This window comes from Acinonyx jubatus, chromosome F2 (genome assembly GCF_027475565.1).
Source record: "Acinonyx jubatus isolate Ajub_Pintada_27869175 chromosome F2, VMU_Ajub_asm_v1.0, whole genome shotgun sequence".
Classification (NCBI taxonomy): domain Eukaryota; kingdom Metazoa; phylum Chordata; class Mammalia; order Carnivora; family Felidae; genus Acinonyx; species Acinonyx jubatus.
Genome location: NC_069394.1, coordinates 9,020,899 through 9,039,175, shown reverse-complemented (window position 1 = coordinate 9,039,175; position 18,277 = coordinate 9,020,899). Strand labels below are relative to the sequence as shown.

Below are 18,277 nucleotides of genomic sequence, written 5' to 3'. Positions count from 1 at the left end.
GGAGATGCACCTTGCTTATTTATTGTTTTATTTCCTAGTGCTCTGCTAGAGAACTCTCGTGAAACCCAGTGCAGTTGGGGCGCCCGGGGGGGGGGGGGGGCTCAGTCGGTTAAGCGACCGAGGCTTGATTTCGGCTCAGGTCATGATCTCGCGGTCCGTGGGATCGAGCCCCGTGTCCGGCTCGGCGCTGGCAGTGTGGAGCCTGCGTGGGGTTCTCTCTGTGCCCCTTCCTCGCTCAAAATAAATGAATAAAACATTTAAATGGAGTTGAGGAGTTGACAAAATAATTCACGCTGCAAATACTTGATATTACTTTAATATGATATCTTCTACAAGAGTTTTCACATTTCAACAAGCGGATAAACCAGAAAATGGTTGTTGCTCAGACGATTTGACCAGTATTTAGGAGAAGTGTTTTAGACAGGTTGCCTTTCCTAGAGCCCCTCAAGTCACTCTGCATAGTGGTCTGTGAACCCAACTGTCCCTGAATTGCAGTCCATCCACAGGGGTAGATTTCCTTTAGTTTCACGGATTATAATAATATTAACCGTTGGTTCAAGATAGTAATGCCATGTTCTAAGCGGCTAGTGCTATATTAAGTTGTGTTTTGTTTTAACGATTCTGTGGTCATTCCTCATTTTCTTCATCCCTACTGCTGAGTCTCCGCGGAATTCTGACCTCTGATCCCCTTGGAGGAGTGGGATTTGATTTATGAAGGAGGCAGTCACCTTCCCTCCTACATGGGCAAAGTCCAGGAGACGAGAGGGCCCAGCTCAGAAGGGATTGAGGGAAGCCTTCAGTATGGATCGGGGCGTCTGGCATCCTGAGGGGACCAGTGAGGGACGGGGCGAGAAGGAGATGGGGTCAGATGATGGAAGGAGAAGGCACTGGTGATCTCGCTCTGATGGAGATTGAGGTGATGAGCTCCCCATCACTGGAGAAGTCGAGCCTGTTGGAGATGCCCTTGCGGTGTGAGGAGGTGGCTTAAATGGCCTCTAAACTTCCCTCTGAGTTTTCTGTTTTTGTAATTCTGACGATTGGCTCCGTTGTGCTTTAAGGCGTGGCCTTTGTTTTTCTGTTTTTGTGATAACTTACGCACAGGCAAGCAGTTTTGGGCAGATGTTTGTAGAAGTAGGAGCAGTGAAGCAGAGAGACTGTGGCATGGATGGGGTGAATCCGGGTTTCAATTCTAGTTCTGTTCTTACTCTGTGTGACCCAGGGCACGTCACGTCACTGCTCTGAGCCTCAGCATCCTTAAGGCAGACTTCCTAATAGCCCTGCCTCCACAAGTGGCCGTGAGATTTGGATGCAGCATGGAGGGCAGTGCTTAGTACAGTGCCTGTCACACGCAGCCCCTAACAGACAGTGGTGACAGCCGTAGCTGCCCTTACTGCCAGCATGCCCCGAAAGGCAGAGTAGAGCCTCAGGAGTCTGCCCGCCTGGGTCCAGACCAGCTGCATGACCTTGGGCGAGTTACCCACAGTCCACTGAGAGGTCAGGCCAGCCTCTGCCTGATGCTCTTTGTCCAAAAAAACCTCTGAACTATTGGAATTTCTCTGATTATCTCACGTTGGTGCTCCATACGCATTTATGCCTCTGAATTTCGGCAATTTTATCCAGCACCCAGGATCACACACAGTGACCCCAAGAAAGAGTTCACATGCTCCCAGAAAACCCCGTTATCGTACCAGCTCCCCGGTTGCCTTTGTATGTGGGGGGGAATTTGGAGGGGTCCATTTGATAGGAGTCAACCTTCCCAGAGAGAAATCAGGTTTATCCCGAGCCTTTGAATTTCCAGTAGGAATTTGGCTTGTGATGAACTTAGTAGTTTGTCAGGAGGACACGGAGGGAGGATTGTCCCAAGTCTGGTCCCACGTGCCTATCTTTTTCTTAGTTAGGAATTTTCTCCAGCAGTGTCTTTGAAGTTGGTGTAAAAGATGATTATTCACCCATCCACAGCTCATAACCTCGGCAGAGGCTGGCCCATTTCAGATGTCTGTGGAAACCTTTGCCTGCAAAACACAGGCAGGGAACACAGAAAGGGAACCACTTTGTCTCTGAAGTGGAGTCCCGGGGAGAGAGGGGTAGCTGCGGCGAAGTGGGTACTGGGAGGGGGAAGTCTTTGTTAAGCCTTTGGTTCGCTAACCACGAGCCGTGACTGTGGCCACGTCCTATACCAGCTCAGAGCCTCAGTTCAGTCCCTTGAAAAAGAGTGACAGTAATACCGTTGATGCATAGGCTGATGTAGTGATTACATCTTGTAGTGTCAATGAAATGTTTCATCAACTGGAATGTGCCACAGAAGAGTGAGATCTTATTAAATTGGTGGACCATGATTTGTTTCCTAGGTGATCGGTTCTGCCACTGATCCACTCGAGGTCTTGTGGTAGGCGAATAATCATAGTATTAATCTTTATAGAGATAAAAAAAATACTTGGCATCCCATTCGTTCTTTACCAGTTAAGGAACTTCATCAATTCATTCATGAAATACACATTTAGGACGCAAAATACACGCAAAATATTGATATTATTGTTCCTGTCAGCACACGGAACATTAACAAGTGCCACCTACAGCTATGTTACTATTTCTATTGTTGAGATTTTTATATACTATTATGATAGGGCTCAGACAAGCAATGAAAACTGAGGCGGAGTCTTTGGTCTCCAGGAGCTCATAATTTAACAGAGATAGAAAACATAAGGAAATTGCAGTGCAGTCTATTCGTAGAACAGTAGACTTATTAGTGGAACAGTAGACAGATCAGTGGAATAGGCTGGCGGTAGTGGAGGTGGGAGCCTCAGAAGGGTGTGCGTAGGAAGTGACATCTGAATTACGTCCTAAAGGATGACATGAGTTCACTGCGTGAATAAACTCACTTCACTTACCAAGCGTATGTCAGATGAGAGGAACAACGTCGTACAACACGGGGTGATTGGCTAGACCTCCAGACGTGAGTTTAGGGTGGTAGGGAGTAGAACGAAGAGAGATGTGACTGAGGAGGTAGGTAAGGGAGGCAGCAGACAGATCTCGAGAAGCGTTGGAGGCCATGTTTTGGCTGGATGTGTTTTCCGGGGAGAGCGTCCACTTATGATGGTAGAACCTGAGATTTGGACTTGAAAGAGTATTTGTTTTAATTTTCCTTCTCTCAGGTCCTTTCTAGGTGGACATTCAGTCTACCTGAACACCAGTCGGGGACAACATTTAACACTTCAGGTTGGGCAGTCCCATGGGTAGCGGGGCCAGTTCCCGAGACGGAGAGCATAAGAAGGGAACCAGGTGAAGACCGTGGCTAAGGATGGAAGTAAGAGTAAGCCCTCAGCTTTCAACAGGCTGAGTTTGGGATACGTCGTGGCCACCTGCTGGGAGGGGTCTGCTAAGCACAGACTGTCTCGGCATGGCGCTTGGGTGAAGCTTCCGGCCTGGAGATGTGCTGATGGTCATCAGTGCGTCAGTACTTTAAGTCATGGGGACAGTGAGATTGCCCGTGGAGAGTGTGTCAGATATCAACAGTGAAGGTCAAGGACAGACCCCTGAGGAACAACAGCATGGAAGGGAAGAGAAGGAGAGAAGCCAGGGGAAGCAGGAGGAATATAGGAGGCATGCTGGTGGCGTGGGGTGTCACGGAAACCAGGGAAGGGAGATGTGACCACCAATTTCAAGGACGATGGGGACTACAGACATTCACCGGGCTAGGCAAGCACTTTATGAATGTGGTGGGATGATGAGGGGAAAAGCGAAATAGTAGTGATTTGAGAAAGTAGAAGCTACAAACTTTTCCCAAGAATGTTGGCTCTGAATAAAAAGAGAGGGCAAGATTGACAGCTGAAGGAGAAGGTGGCCCATTCGTTGGCAACTATCTGTCTTGGGTCATGACCCCGCCCCCCGATAATGTATTGAAACAGTATGCCCCTCCATACATACCAGATTTTGCCTCTATTTTCAGAAAATCGGCCCTGGAAATCTAACCCCCAAGGTAAGAAACTGTGGGGTAGAATAACGTCTTGTTTTCAAGGGGGGGCATTTGAGTGTGTTTTTATGCTAAGAGTCAAGTGTCAGTGTCCAGGGATGGACCAAAGACAGAGGAGGGGTGGGAGCAGGACTGGCCTGGGGGTGTAATTGGTTGCAGATGCCCCTGGGGGGCGGTGAGAAAGAACGAGCTCTAGAACACAGATGGGGGAACCCGTCCCAACAGCCATCCTTCCTCTGTCTAGGAGAAAGAAAGAAAGAAGACGGGATGATTCATAGAGAGTGGAGAGGGGGACACAGAGTTGAGGACAATGCTGAGGACCGTCCCTCTTTTCTCTGGGAGGCGAGAGGTTGGGCACCTGCTGAAGGTGCAGGGGCTGTGACGGCGCTGGGCCTGGACGGAGCAACAGGCACCAGAGGTGGTGGATAGAGAGAACAGAAGGAGGTGAGGACGAGGGTGCCAAGGGGTTGACGGTTCAGGTGAGGCTGGGGATCCAGAAGTTGTGAAGGTGCCGATCTATCCGGGGAAGTGGCTTGAGTTGTGCTCAGCTGACCAAGACAAGCTGCAGGCAAAGCAGTCCCTTGGGTTAATCTAACCAGGAAGACGGGGTTGAGGGCACTGGCAAAAGGGAAGCTGAAACAGCGGACCAGTGGGTGGCCCTGGCTTCGGACAGACCTGTGAAGATGGGTGCCCTAGAGGGGGGAGGAGAGTGGCATCGCAGCGGAAGTCGGGAGCTGGTTTAGGGTGTGGATGTGGCCGTGGGCGTTCTGGGCTGGAACGAGTGGACATGAATGTCTCTGGGACTAAAGGGGTCAGGAAACAGACCAGAGTGGTGAGTGGACCATCGACAGTCCCCGTAGATGGTAAATTCACCCAAGACTTCAGCAGGGTCTGGGTGGAAATGAAAATTGTGAGCTGAAAATTATGGCAAAGAATTTGAAGAATGTGGTCGAATGACCAGGCTTGCCCTATTGAGGGTAATTAATTAATGAGAAAGACTAGAAGTTTCCATAGTCAGGAGGTTGTGACCCAAAGCAGGGGAAAGGGGACATTAGGACCATGGTAAGGGCCCTGGTTTCCAGGACACAACACTGGGGAGGGGAGAGCTAGGGTCGGGTCAGCTGTGACAGCAGTGACATGATTTCAGCAGGAGGCTGGATCCGGAGCGAGATGAGGCCACGTGGGTGTGGAGAAGACAGGTGGGCTTACATTCTCCTCTTGGATTAGTGGTTTACCTTGTATTCTCGGACAGGTCACGGTTGCCAATTTTTCATTCTACCAAATAAGAACAATTTTGAAAAAAACAAACGAATCATCATCTTTTTGTAAAGGAGTTAGGAAGCACATCCATCGACAGAGCAAAAAAGCAATTTTACCTCCCAGATGACGTCTCCCAGACCAGCCCTCATTTCTGGAGAAACCACAAAACTCCTTGTCAAGTTGCCTGTTGCAGTTCTGGGTCCCAGAACGTAGACCTCCCCTGCCCCCCGCCCCAACCCCTCGTGCCACGTGCATCTGAAGCCCACGGCCCTCACAGCCCAGTGTTGGCAACCCATAGCCTACAGCCTGTTGCTGTGCAACCCGTGAGCTAAGAAGGGCCTCGGACAGTTGTAAAGGATTGTATAAAAGGATAGAGAAGAGAATGTGCAAGAGAGAACAAACGTGGCCAGCGAAGCTTGAAATGTTGACTGTCTGGCCTCTAACCGAGAAATCTTGCTGGCCCCTGGCCTGGCCTGAAGAATGGTTGTCTTCTCTTTATCCCAAGTCCCTGAACTGTTTCACTGGGTCTTTCCTGGTCCTCCTGGGCCACAAGGCTGGAGCTCTGCCCCATTGTGTGATAGTCCTGACCGGGGAGGTGAGGGAGTGTCAACAGTCATATCAGTGCTATTGATGTTTGTGGTTTGGTTGAAGATGCCTTTGTCTTATTTTATTTTATTATATTTTATTTTATTTTATTTTATTTTATTTTATTGTATTTTATTGTATTGTATTGTATTCTATTGTATTTTTAATTATTTTTATTATTATTTTAATTATTATTATTTTAATAATTCAATTATTTATTTACAATTATTAATTATTATTTTATTGTCATTATTATTTTATTAATTAATTATTATTTAATCATCAATCATTATTTTAATTAATTTTAATTATATTTATTATTTAATAATTTTAGTAATTTTAATTATTATTTTTAATTGTTATTTTATTAAATTATTATTTGTGTGAGAGAGGGGAAGAGGGGCAGAGGGAGAGAGAGGAAATCTTAAGCAAGCTCCACGCTAAGCATGGAACCTGACATGGGGCTCGATCCCATGACCCTGGGATCATGACCTGAGCTGAAACCTAGAGGCAGACACTCAATCGACTGAGTCACCCAGGCACCCCTACAACGCCCTATTTTATAAGCATATATGCCCTTGTGCATTGAGCAACACGGCCTAGAAGGAGGAGTTCTGGCTTTGGAGGCTGAGACAAAGGGCGTCAAGTCTTTAATAAATGTTGTTGAGCACTTATTATGCACCAAGCCTTTTGCAGGGATTAATCCATTCAGCCCTCACCCTGTGTCCAGAGGGTGACTGGACACTGACGTTTTCATGCCATGACCCACATTGGGGATGATGATGTCTGCATTCAGATAGCCAGGTGAGAGGACCTGCCCTAGCTGCCTCCACCCCTGCCCCCCAGGGAGGCTAGAAGGATCAGTAGCAGACCGTGGCCCTTAACATATGGGAAGCTCTGCCCTAGGACACAGGTGACATGACTATTCCAGTTCATAGATTAAAACAAGATAACGTTTGAAACTTAGAGTGTAATTTATGCAAAGTCAGAGCTAGCGGTAGGCAGAGCCAAGATTCAGCCAGCCAGAATGCTTCCCGAATGATCCCTCTTTAAAGCATGCAATGCCAGGGGCACCTGGGTGGCTTAGTCGGTTAAGCATCTAACTCTTGGTTTCAGCTCAGGTCACGATCTCACGGTTTGTGGGATCGAGCCCCTCATTGGGCTCTGTGCCAACAGCGGGGAGCCTGCTTGGGATTCTCTCTCTCCCTCTCTCCCTGCCCCTCCCCTGCTCACACGCTCTCTCTCTCAAAATAAATAAACTTCAAAGAGCATGCAATGCCGCCTCTCTGAGCAGAGGTGATCGCAAAGCCATGTCCACAGTTGTGTGTGTATTAAACCAAACAACACATACAGCACATTGCGGTGTGTCTAGTAAATAGGAAATTCTTAATATTAATATTGGCCACTGTAATTGTATTACTTTACATGGTAAGTCTTATTATTGGGACTGGCTTTTCCATGTCCGGGCACAACAGTGAGGCACAGGAGACTGTCTGTGAATCAAGGAAAGGATGTTTCTACTGAGTATTCACCCACTGGATTAATCCGTTAGGGTTGCCACAGCAAAATGCTGCAGACTGGGTCTGAAACAAGGGGAATTTGTTCTCTCACAGCTCTGGAGGCTGGAGTCCAAGATCAAGGTGTGGGCAGGGCTGGTTCCTTCAGAGAGCCACGAGCGTTGGCTCTGTTCCAGAACCATCTCCTAGGCTTGTAGATGGCTGTCTTCTCCCTGTGTCTTCACATCGCCTTCCCCGAATGTGCCACGCTGTGTCCGAATGTCCCCTTTCTATGAGGACACCAGTCATTCTGGATTAGGGGCCATTCTCATGGTCTCATTTTAACTCAATTACCTCGGCAAAGACCCTATCTCCAAATAGGGTCATATTACGAATGACTGGGGGTTAGGATTTCAAAGTATGACTCTTGAGGGAACACATTCCAACCCCCAGGACTCACTGTCATCCCTCGGCTAAGCTCTGGAGATGCAAAGGGAAAGACAAAGCTGTGGCTGCCTGGAGAGCTCATAAATGGCGATTTGGAGGCTGAACAGAAGTAAACATGTCTCTAGGTGTTTTTCTGGTGTTATATGTTGCAAAAGAGGCCTGGCGGGGTCTGCTGTTTCTCCCTGAAGAAATGCCAGACCCACAGGCACCTCAGGTCCTATTTGTATCTTTCAAGCCATCACACGATAACACGGATCTCTCTTTCTCTTTCTCTCTATCTCCCCTACTGACTCTCTGTAATCAAAAGAACATCTGGTTTTTTTTCTGAGGGCTAGCAAGGGCAAAAACAGCCCAGTATGATGTGGTTCTCATTTGAAAGACAGCGTCTGGTGAGAAATCAGGATGCCTGACTGTTAGTCCTGTCCCATAATGACTGCGCGTAGGGGGATTGTCTCAGCAGACAACGCCTGTGGCTGTGTAGCTGTGAAAGCCGGATGAGACGGTCCGTTACGGCCTGCTCCCGTTCAAGGTCGTGGTGGCTTCCTGGTGCCTGAAATACTCTTCCTGCTCAAAAGGCTTCCAACTTGGATGTTTTACCCCAGCCAGCCGGCCTGGGCATAGAAACCGCCTCCAGCCTTCCTCAGGCTTTCTCCGTATTCAGCGCCCATCACTTTGATAAGTGCCAAGGGGCTGATGGGAATTCTTTTTGGTTCTGCGTGCGAGAGAAATAGAGCGAATCCTGTGTGTTTTCAGATGCTATAGAGCTTGCACTCATTATTTTTTTTTTTTAGATCTTTTCATTGACAAAATGGGTCTGTGATTATTTGAATGATGGGAGAAGTGAGTATTTGCTACTGGTCTGATATGTCTGCACTTTGATGTGCTTCGGAAACGCTGGCGAGCACGCCCGCAGCTTTCAAATGAGAGAAAGGAGGGCCAGAGCAGGAACTGACACCCGGTTACCCGGCCAGGCAGCAACTGACCCGTACCTTCTATAGTAGCATAGGTTTGCAGGTGTGTGTGTGTGCGTGTGTGTGCGTGTGTGTGCGTGTGTGTGTGTGTGTGTGGCTAGGGTAAAGCTATTTTTAATGGTTGAAAAACCCCTCTAAGCCTTGAAATCAAAATCAAGCATTTCCTCCTTTAACTGGTATCGGGAAAGAAAGGTAGGAAGGAATACAGGAAGGAAGGAAGGGGAGAGAGGGAAGAAAAACAGAACAGGATTAACCATGATTTTCCATATATTTGAACATTTCAAATATACTGGAGTCTCGTGATTTTGTTTTTACTTAGTCTACATTTGAAGGGAATACAGTGTTTTCCAGAAGGGAGCAGAAGTAGCTGGATATTCCTGGAGGCCGACCTATGTCGAGGTTGCAGCCCATGCTGCCCCAGAGTCACGGAGGGGTCCGCCCTGCCACCTGCTGCTTTCTGCCCTCCTCCCTCCCTCTGCTCTGCCCCCACCCACGTCAACAACTCTGCGGGGGTGCGGTAGAATGCCAGGCCACAGAGCTGACCAAGGCTCAAATGCTGAGTCGGCACCTCTTAGCTGTGGGGCCCGGAGCACATCATCGGCCCTCTCTGGGACTCACTTTTCTCTTCTGTAAAATGGGGATAGAATGCACGTGCTGCTGGCGAGGAGGGCTGATCTGTGGGTCACTACCCCACTGAGGAGGTCCCAGGCTATCGTGAGGCAGAGGCGAAACCGCACAGCTCCTGAACATTCCCCTGTGACCTTGGAGAGTCCCCTGTGGCCTTTCCTCTCTGTGGCTCTGTGTCCCTATCTGACGCGTTTGGTGTGTGGGCGAGAGTGGGGAGCACCCAGGTGCCCCCTGCGAAGGTGGGGGTGTCATGCAGCTGGACTCCGCAGTGAGCGTGCCCTGCCGACCATGGCTTTGCCTGTTTCCCCGAGGACGGTGGGCAGTAAGTGCTGTCAGATGGGGTGGGGGGGTGCCCTGGCTGCAGCGCGACGGTGGCTCGAGAGGGGCAAGAGTGGCCAGAGGGAGGTGTCAGTAGGCGGAGTGAAACTGAGGAGGCTGGAATCTGGGTGGGAAAGAAGGAATTGTTCCCAGAGGGGCCGAGCAGGCAGAAGGGACAGGGCAAGGTGAGGCCATAGGACCATAGGATGTCGGGGGGGGGTGGGCATGGTGGCGGGGATTTCCTGAGGAACAAGAACACCACGTGGGGGTAAACACCAGCATGGAGGGCTGTGTGAGGGTTTCGTTTTGGGTTGTGCTGAGCTCATAAAACCTTGTTGCTGTATTCAGCAGCGGATCTGCTGTGGAAACTGAGGCCCAGTGAGTATTCAGGCAGGCATGCTGGCTGGTTCTACTGTGCCTATGACCAGTCGGAGGAGTCACCCGGCCAGAGGGCAGAGAATGAGGGATGGATGGGCAGGAAGCCAGGCGCCCAGGGACCAGGCTGGGGTGGGGCAAGAGGGAGCAGGGATTGGAAAGAGGTCAGGATGTCACTGGCAGTGCTTTGGGCTCCTTTACGCCTTGAGGAACTTCCCCCTCACCCCCCATACTTGGGTGTGGCTCAGCCCTTCATAGTTTTTGAGAAAACAGACCGAAATGCCTCAGAGGTGATGCGATTGGCTGCGTTCACTAAGCTCCGCCCCCTGCACCTGCGTGGTGGGGGGTAGGGGGGCCACCTACCCCCCTGGCTCATTTCTGACTACCGCTCTAGGAGGAGGTTTTCAGGGTGTCCCCGGTTTGCCGAGGAGGAAACGGAGGCTCGGAGAGAAGGCGTGGGCTGCCCAAATTCACGGAGCTGTTGGATGGGGATCTGGGATAAACTCAGGGAACCCGGAAGCTTCACCACGTAGGTCTCATTCATGACCTGCGCTCAGAGCCCACCATTCCTTACAGCTGCTTGACGTGTTCGCTCATCGTCTGGCTTCGGGCAGTTTCAGGGGCAGGCTCATCACCCCCCTGTACTCTCCCCTTCCCGGTAGTGGCTCCTGGGGAGTTTCCCTGGGGGCAGCGGAATCTAGCACACCTAGAGCGCATGCCCATGGGGCTGTGGGGCAGCCAAGCCCTGGGTACCCCAGGAGGCATCCGTTCTTACCAGGCTGGGCGGTCATTCTAGGGGAGCCAACCTCCGTCTTTTCCTCTGCCCACTTCCCTTCCTCTGCTCTGGGGGAAGGGACTAGTATCTTGAGGCTGACTCAGAAGGGCTCCAAGCAAAGAGGCTGATGAGCACACTTACAGCAGGATGTTAGTGGTCACATGCCATTCACTTGAAGGCCTTGTGTTTATTAGAGATTCAGAGAAAGGGCAATGTTTAAGACAAAGACATGAGGTTTTTTCAAGAATGGAGTTTCTCAGAGGGGTTAAGGAACTTGCCCAGGGACACACAGCATCAGGGTGAGTGAGATTGGATCCCAGAACTGTCTCTTTTCACCAGCCTAAGCAGTTTCACCATCAGTTATGGCCAAATCAAAAAAAAAAAAAAAAAAAAAAGAATATTTCAGAAACCGAGGAAGGCAATTTTCACAACTTGGTTGTGTGTCAGACTCACCTGGAAAACTAGTAAGGAGCACAGAGGCGAAGGCTCGTTGACGTGGGGACAGCACCTGGGCTGTGGAATTTGTACCAAGTTCTTTATATTCACCAAAGTTTGAGAATTACTGATGGAAAGTAGAAAGGATCCTAAACTTTTTAGCTAATTAGCCCATTTTTCCGGGCTCTACCTTTTTGCTATCAGGTCTAGTACCTGGAATGTAGGAGGAGGCCGCCGAGTGGTTGTTGAATAAATGGACAAATCTAGAACTCAACTGGTTACCGCAGAGGACTGCTCAACCAGAGACCCCCGGAGGCAGGTCACTGCTACATCTGCAATCCAGTTTGGGCCCCATTTCCAAAGTAGCCACATGGACGAGAGCCTGCCCTTCAACCATGTCTTCGAGTTACATTGAGGGAGTTCAGGATCCTGTCAGAAAATAAACACACACAAATAAAGGGCTTTCCTTTACGCCAACAGTAACTGTTGTATAATGGGGCAAACGTTCCATTCCATTCTTAATGAAATCAAACCCTAAACATAATACAATCTAAAATCTTCCCAAGTTCGTTTTTAATTTGAAGGACATTCCAATTAATATCCCAAAAGAGCTTTCTTGAAACTTAATATAATGGCTTTGAATTTCATCTGGTAGCATGAGTAGCCAAAAATAGCCAAGAAATAGATTTTTAAATTTTTTTTTCTTCTTATTTTTAATGTTTATTTTTGAGAGAGAGAGAGACAGAGTGTGAGCAGGGGAGAAGCAGAGAGAGAGGGAGACACAGAATCCAAAGCAGGCTCCAGGCTCTGAGCTGTCAGCACAGAGCCCGACACGGGCTTGAACCCAGAAACTGCGAGATCACGACCTGAGCTGAAGTCGGATGCCCAACAGAGCCACCCCAAGAAATATTTTTTAAAGAGAAAGTAATCTGGGAAGGCTTTGGTGATAAAATGCTTAAAGCAGCATGAGGGCGGGGCTAGAATTTACAAACAGATGAATAAAAGAAAAGGTTACCCAGCAGACAAAATTCATTTATATGTAAGTACTTAATATATGATACATGTGGCATTTCACATTCAAGGGGAGATTTTTTTTTTAAGGTGATGCTGGCATTGCAGTGTGTAAAATATATTTGAAACAGAAGTGGGGGGGAAAGGAAACTCATCAATATGCCACAGATAACATCCTTTGGGTGGGTCTGATGGTAAACTCCCCCCCCGCCCCCAAATGCTTCCAAGATCCCCCCAGCTTCCAGGCTTTATCGTAGGTTTACATGCACAAAGAACTTGTTCTCGGAATTTGCATGAGATGCATGAGCCCCAGATGCTGGGTTCTGCACAACAACAGCCGCCCGTCCTAGGGTCCCCGCCAGCTGGGGGGAAGGGGACAGGACGAGGGTGTGGCAGAGACTTGGCTCCAGGCCCTGGGGTGGCGACGGATGAGCGGACTCTCACTTTAGAGATGAAATTTACCCTTCAATTCTAAGCGCTTTCCCCCAGACATCAAGCTAAACACGGAGTGTGGCCAAGGCTTCCATTTTAAGCCCGTAATTGGCAGGATGGTCCTGCAACCCCATCATAAGTCTTCTGTGAAATTGCAGTGTCCTCACCGCCTAAAAATATGCAGCTCAGTTTGGTCATGTTGCAAAAACGCCACTTGTACTGACCATGAAAATAGTAACGCGTGGAGGACGTGTAAGAAAATGAGAGCCCGGGGTCTGCGGCAGAGAAGCTGGGTCCCAAGGTCAGAAAGACGTGGCTCTGGAGTCTGAGGATGGCCCCACAGCTCCAGGAGGGGGTTCGCCTTCTCCGGCTGAGTCGGTCGGAAGTCTCGTATCATTATTTGATGACTTCTTTGGATAAACCCTTTTACTCTCTTTTTTCTTTTCTTTTTTTCTTTTTATTAAGAAGAAAAAGGTGTGGTCTAGGTTGTTTTACCATTCTAATTTTAGCGCTCCGGGCGTCAAAGGCAGATTCGAGATAAAAATGACAGGCTTCCTTATATAGCTAAGAGCGTGGTACTGTCCAAGAGAAAGACCTTTCCATACCTGGGGACAATTTTCCGGGAAAGGTGCTCAGCTATTTAGGAAGCTTGGAGGGGGTGGAAAGACTGTTGGCCGAGAGCCAAGAGGGCTGGTTCTGTGTCTGGCTTGGTCAAGTTCAACTTAGAAAGTCACGTAGCCTTTCTGTTTCTGACTCCTCATTTGTGAAGGAGGCCTTGGAGTCCCTACCCCACCACTCAGGCGGAGCTCCGTGGGAATCGGATGCAATGACATCTTGCAGATGGGAAAACTGAGACACTGGGTTCACACACTTAAAGCACTTAGCTGCTAAGTGACAGCACTTTGCAAACTGTAAATTGCTACACCTAAGGCGGCCGTGCTCTTCTGCTAGCACAAGTGAGATAAATGGTCACAAGTAGTTACTATAGGGATAGAGCCACTGTGGTCTTCTGACAACGGAACCAGAGACAGAAAGGAAAAGTAAATGAACACATAGATTTTTCTCCATTAACGATCAGTGATGCACCCCCAAACAGATCTGGAGAATGCTAGAGTTAGCGCTCCCAGCAATCACGGAGGGCTGGGTTGGGAGGCAGTGTTTTGCCCATTTTAGTGCTCTTCGTGGACAGAAAAATGCATTCATCCACCTAGACCCACAGTCCTCCCTCAGAGTGGAAGCTTCAGGTCCCTGTTCAGGGCCACCTCTGTCCTCACAGGGACACTGGTTGCTCTGGCAGGTCTCTTCGCCCGTGCCAAGCCATATGTCTGACAGCTGCACCTGAGTCCCTCCCTGCTGGTGTGACAGATGTACAGATGGTGGGAGGCAGCGCCCTGGAGCCGTGGAGGGCATGGGCTGTGTGCATGCAAAGTCCGGGTTTCGCTCTCGCCCCACCCCTGAAGAATGGAACTCTCTGGGGCGAGCCCAGTTAACGTCTCTGCATCTCATTTCCTTCATCTTTAAAGAGGATGTTTTAGCTGCTGATTTCCAGGAAACAAACTCAGTGATGGAGATTTGCATGCAGGATGTTTTGTGCGCGGGGCTCGTGGCCCCTGTAAGGAAGCGAGGGGGCAGCGGGAGACGTAGGGCTTCTGTGCCGACCAAACCCCGGCCCCTCGGATCCCTTGGTGAGCTCTGAAGCTGGGCTGGCCCTGCAGAGTCATCCCATCTTGGGGCAGGGGGTTGGGCCTGTGCGCACCCACACGGACTAGTTTGGGGACACAGGTTGACCCTGAGAGGGGCGGCGGCTCGCCTAGATCACAGGCAGTTCCTGGAGGGGACGCGGCTAAGAGCCCCCAGACACCAGCTTCCCAGCGCTGGGGAGATGAGAGGCTGGGTCCTGAAAGGTGGCCCGGGCTGCACACCACAGCGTCCGTTATGAAGGCAGTGGTCTTGGCTCCATTCGAGGGCTTGGGGAGGATTAAGTGACACCGTGTCTGGGAAGCCCTACATCCGCTATTGTCATTGTTACCTAGCTTCGTTCTGATTGTTGAGTCGTGACACCTGCGTTACGATGCTGGCCTTCTCTGTTTTACTTCTCCCGCGCTCTACTGGGAGCTTCTTAACAGAAACAGCCGTGGTTTGTTGTCGTTGTTTTATCTTCGTATCCGTAGACTTAGAACTTGGCTCCTAAAAACTTGTACTAAATCACTGCAGATGGAAACATGGATCAAGGGACGGGGTCACAGGAGAATGGAGGCCGCAGGGAAGATGCCCCGGGGCTGCTTCTTCGGGGTGCCAGGTGGCACCCCGTTGTCTTTCTCATCACAACATGGAAAGCTGCGTTTGACTAACGTCCCCTGCTCTCCCTCCTAGTCGCTCTGGGCTCCTGGCAGTCCCTGGCCCTCTCCGCAGTAGTTGTCGACCCATCCATCAGGAACTTTGATGTTGCCCACATTAGCACTGCCGCCACCAGGGACTTCTCTGATGCCAGAGACTTCTGTCTGTTGGGTAAGGGGAGTTTCCCACCCCTCCCTCCCTCCAAGGTAGGGTGGTTGATTGGGACGGGGCCTCACACAGCGCTGCCAACGTCCTGACCTCGGAAGCACGTGGGAGACCCCAAGATGGCCTGGCGTGTGGGCAGGAAGGGATGAACCTGGGGACAGACTCTGGGTGCACCCTCCTCTACAGTACCCCCATCCTCCTGCAGGGCAGACCATAGTCAAGGTCTCCAAGGGAGTAAGCTGGCCAGAAAGAGAACATGCTGGCCAGGTCAGAAGATGATGAGAGGAATGATCTAGGAGGCTAGTCGGAGACAGAGGAGATGAGCAGAAGCCGGGATAGCTGTCCTCAGATTATAGATGGGCCATCATGGCAAGGAAGAAATGTACTTGTCCTGGCCAGGCTCACAGGGCAAAGCTAAGACCTATGGGGAAAACTCAAATTTCAAGAGATATTTTTCAATACAAAATAAAGAAGCTTCTAATAGGCAAAGCTGTCCACGGACACATACTTCTTTTAGAGGGTTTCTGGTCACTGGTATTTAAACAAAAGCTAGATAACCATGTGATAAAAATGTTCTACAAAGACTCTCTCTTCTGCAAGAGTCTGAGGTTGAAACATTCATACTCTTCCAATTCTTTGATTCCATGAATCCCCTCACCGACAGGGTTGGATAGAAATACGCACATCTTACAGAAAGGGCCGTGTATAGATGTACAGGTTGTGCACTGCACAATTCTGTGTGCTGCCATAGCACAGACTGGGCTGTGAATGAGGCCCTTAGACAGTTCACAGCTTGCCCAAGTAAATGAGTCAACACCATTTTCACAGCTGTTCTTAGGACTGAAAATCTTTAATGCCATGAATAATTTGAATTATCTAGTTCAGGACCTGGTGCACATGGAAAATGACATAATCCCTGGTGGAAAATTGTGGGTATGATGGGGGAGCTGGACAGGGAGATAAGGCTGAAGAGGACGACAAGGGCTGGAGCATGGAGAGCTTTGTCTGGTATGACTTAATCCCAAAGCCAGTGGGGAGCCAGGGAGTTGCTTCAAACAAGGGAAGGACAGGAGCACATTCGTGAATTAAATAAACAACCCCAAACCTGATTTTTGTGTGGAAGATAGATCGATAGAAGAGTTGGGTTCTACCCCCCATCCCCACCACAATTCTATTTCCAGCCCCTGGCCCAGTATCAGGGATGTATAGTAGATGTTCAAATGAATAAGTAAGTGATTGGATGGATGGATGGATGGATGGATGGATGGATGGAGGCATGGACAGATGGTTGCACGGATGCATGGGTGGATGGATGGATGGATGGATGGATGGATGGATGGATGGATGGACAGATGGTTGCACGGATGCATGGGTGGATGGATGGATGGATGGATGGATGGATGGATGGATGGAGGCATGGACAGATGGTTGCACGGATGCATGGGTGGATGGATGGATGGATGGATGGATGGATGGATGGATGGATGGAGGCATGGACAGATGGTTGCATGGATGCATGGGTGGATGGATGGATGGATGGATGGATGGATGGATGGATGGAGGCATGGACAGATGGTTGCACGGATGCATGGGTGGATGGATGGATGGATGGATGGAGGCATGGCAGGTGCAGGAGGTGGATGGATGGATGGATGATGATGGATGGATGGAAGCATACATGATTAGATGGATAGACTGACAGGTGCACGGATTCATAGATACACGACTGGATGAATGGGTGGACTGATAGATGAATAGATGATGTATGGGTTCCCGGATGCACGATTGGATGCCTGATCAAACGGAAGAATGGCTGAGGTGCTATCTCTGAGGCCCAAGCCTCACTCTTCTCTTATTCCGTAGAATGTTCCCGTCACCAGGCCTGCCTCGTCACCACTCTGCAGACCCGACCTGGTGCTGTGAGGTGTGTATTCTATGCTGATACTCAGATCTGCACACATAGCCTGCAGGCCCAGAACTGCCGGCTTCTGCTCCGTGAAGAGGCCACCCACATTTACCGGAAGCTGAGTAAGTCCCAGCCTATGTCTTTGTGGCTATTTTCTGAGGGCCTGGATATAGCTGGGAGGGATCGTCCAAGCATGTGGTGACTTGTGGGCAGTGGCTTTTGAGGTTCTTAAGGAAAAATTGGCCAAAGTTATCCTGGGAAAGATGGCATTCATTTGGGATGGACTGAAGGAAGATGAAAACCCTGTATGTATATATACATACATACGTACATACATACACACACACATATACAATTATGGTTATTTTATTTTATTATATTATATTTTATTTTATTCTATTGTAGTTAGTTAACATACAGTGCAACATTGGTTTCAGAAGTAGAATTCAGTGATTCAGCACTTACATATAACACCCAGAGCTCATCATAACAAGTGCCCTCCCAGTACCCATTACCCATCTGGCCCACCCCCACCCACCTCCCTCTATCTACCCTGAATTTGTTCTCTATTGTTAAGAGTCTGTTGTGGTTTGTTTCCGTCTCTTCTCTTCCTTCCCCCTTCCCATATGTTCATCTGTTTTGTTTATTAAATTCCACATATGAATGAGTTTATATGACATTTGTCTTTCTCTGATTTACTTATTTTGCTCAGCATAATACATTCTAGCTCCATCCACATCATTGCAAATGGCAAGATTTCATTTTTTTGATGGCTGTGTAATATTCCATTGCGTATATATGCCACATCTTTTTTACCCATTCATCAGTCGATGGACATTTGGGCTTTCTCCACGGTCTGGCTATTGCCGATAGCGCTGCTATAAACACTGGGGTGCATGTGCCCTTTCGAATCAACATTTTTGTATCCTTTGGATAAATACGTAGCGATGCAGTTGCTGGGTCATAGGGTAATTCTATTTTTAATTTTTTGAGGAACCCCCATACTGTTCTCCAGAGCGGCTGCACCAGTTTGCATTCCCACCACCAGCGCAGGAGGGGTCCCCTTTCTCCTCGTCCTCATCAACAACACCCGTTGTTTCTTGCATTGTTAATTTAGCCATTCTGACAGGTGTGAGGTGGGATCTCCTCGTGCTTTTGACTTGTATT

At 49.2% G+C, this 18,277-nt stretch overlaps 1 protein-coding gene across 5 annotated transcripts in view; it reads left to right on the top strand.

Annotated features, from left to right (window-relative positions):
• TG (thyroglobulin) overlaps window positions 1-18,277 on the top strand; it is a 253,423-nt gene that overhangs the window by 113,121 nt on the left and 122,025 nt on the right. For 4 of the 5 annotated variants that reach the window (XM_053208437.1, XM_053208436.1, XM_053208435.1 and 1 more), the window contains 3 exons: window positions 3,947-3,976; window positions 15,076-15,210; window positions 17,068-17,232. In XM_053208437.1, coding sequence (XP_053064412.1) covers window positions 3,947-3,976; window positions 15,076-15,210; window positions 17,068-17,232 — 330 coding nt within the window. The remainder of the gene's footprint in view (window positions 1-3,946; window positions 3,977-15,075; window positions 15,211-17,067; window positions 17,233-18,277) is intronic. The other variant, XM_027063873.2, reaches the window with a different exon arrangement.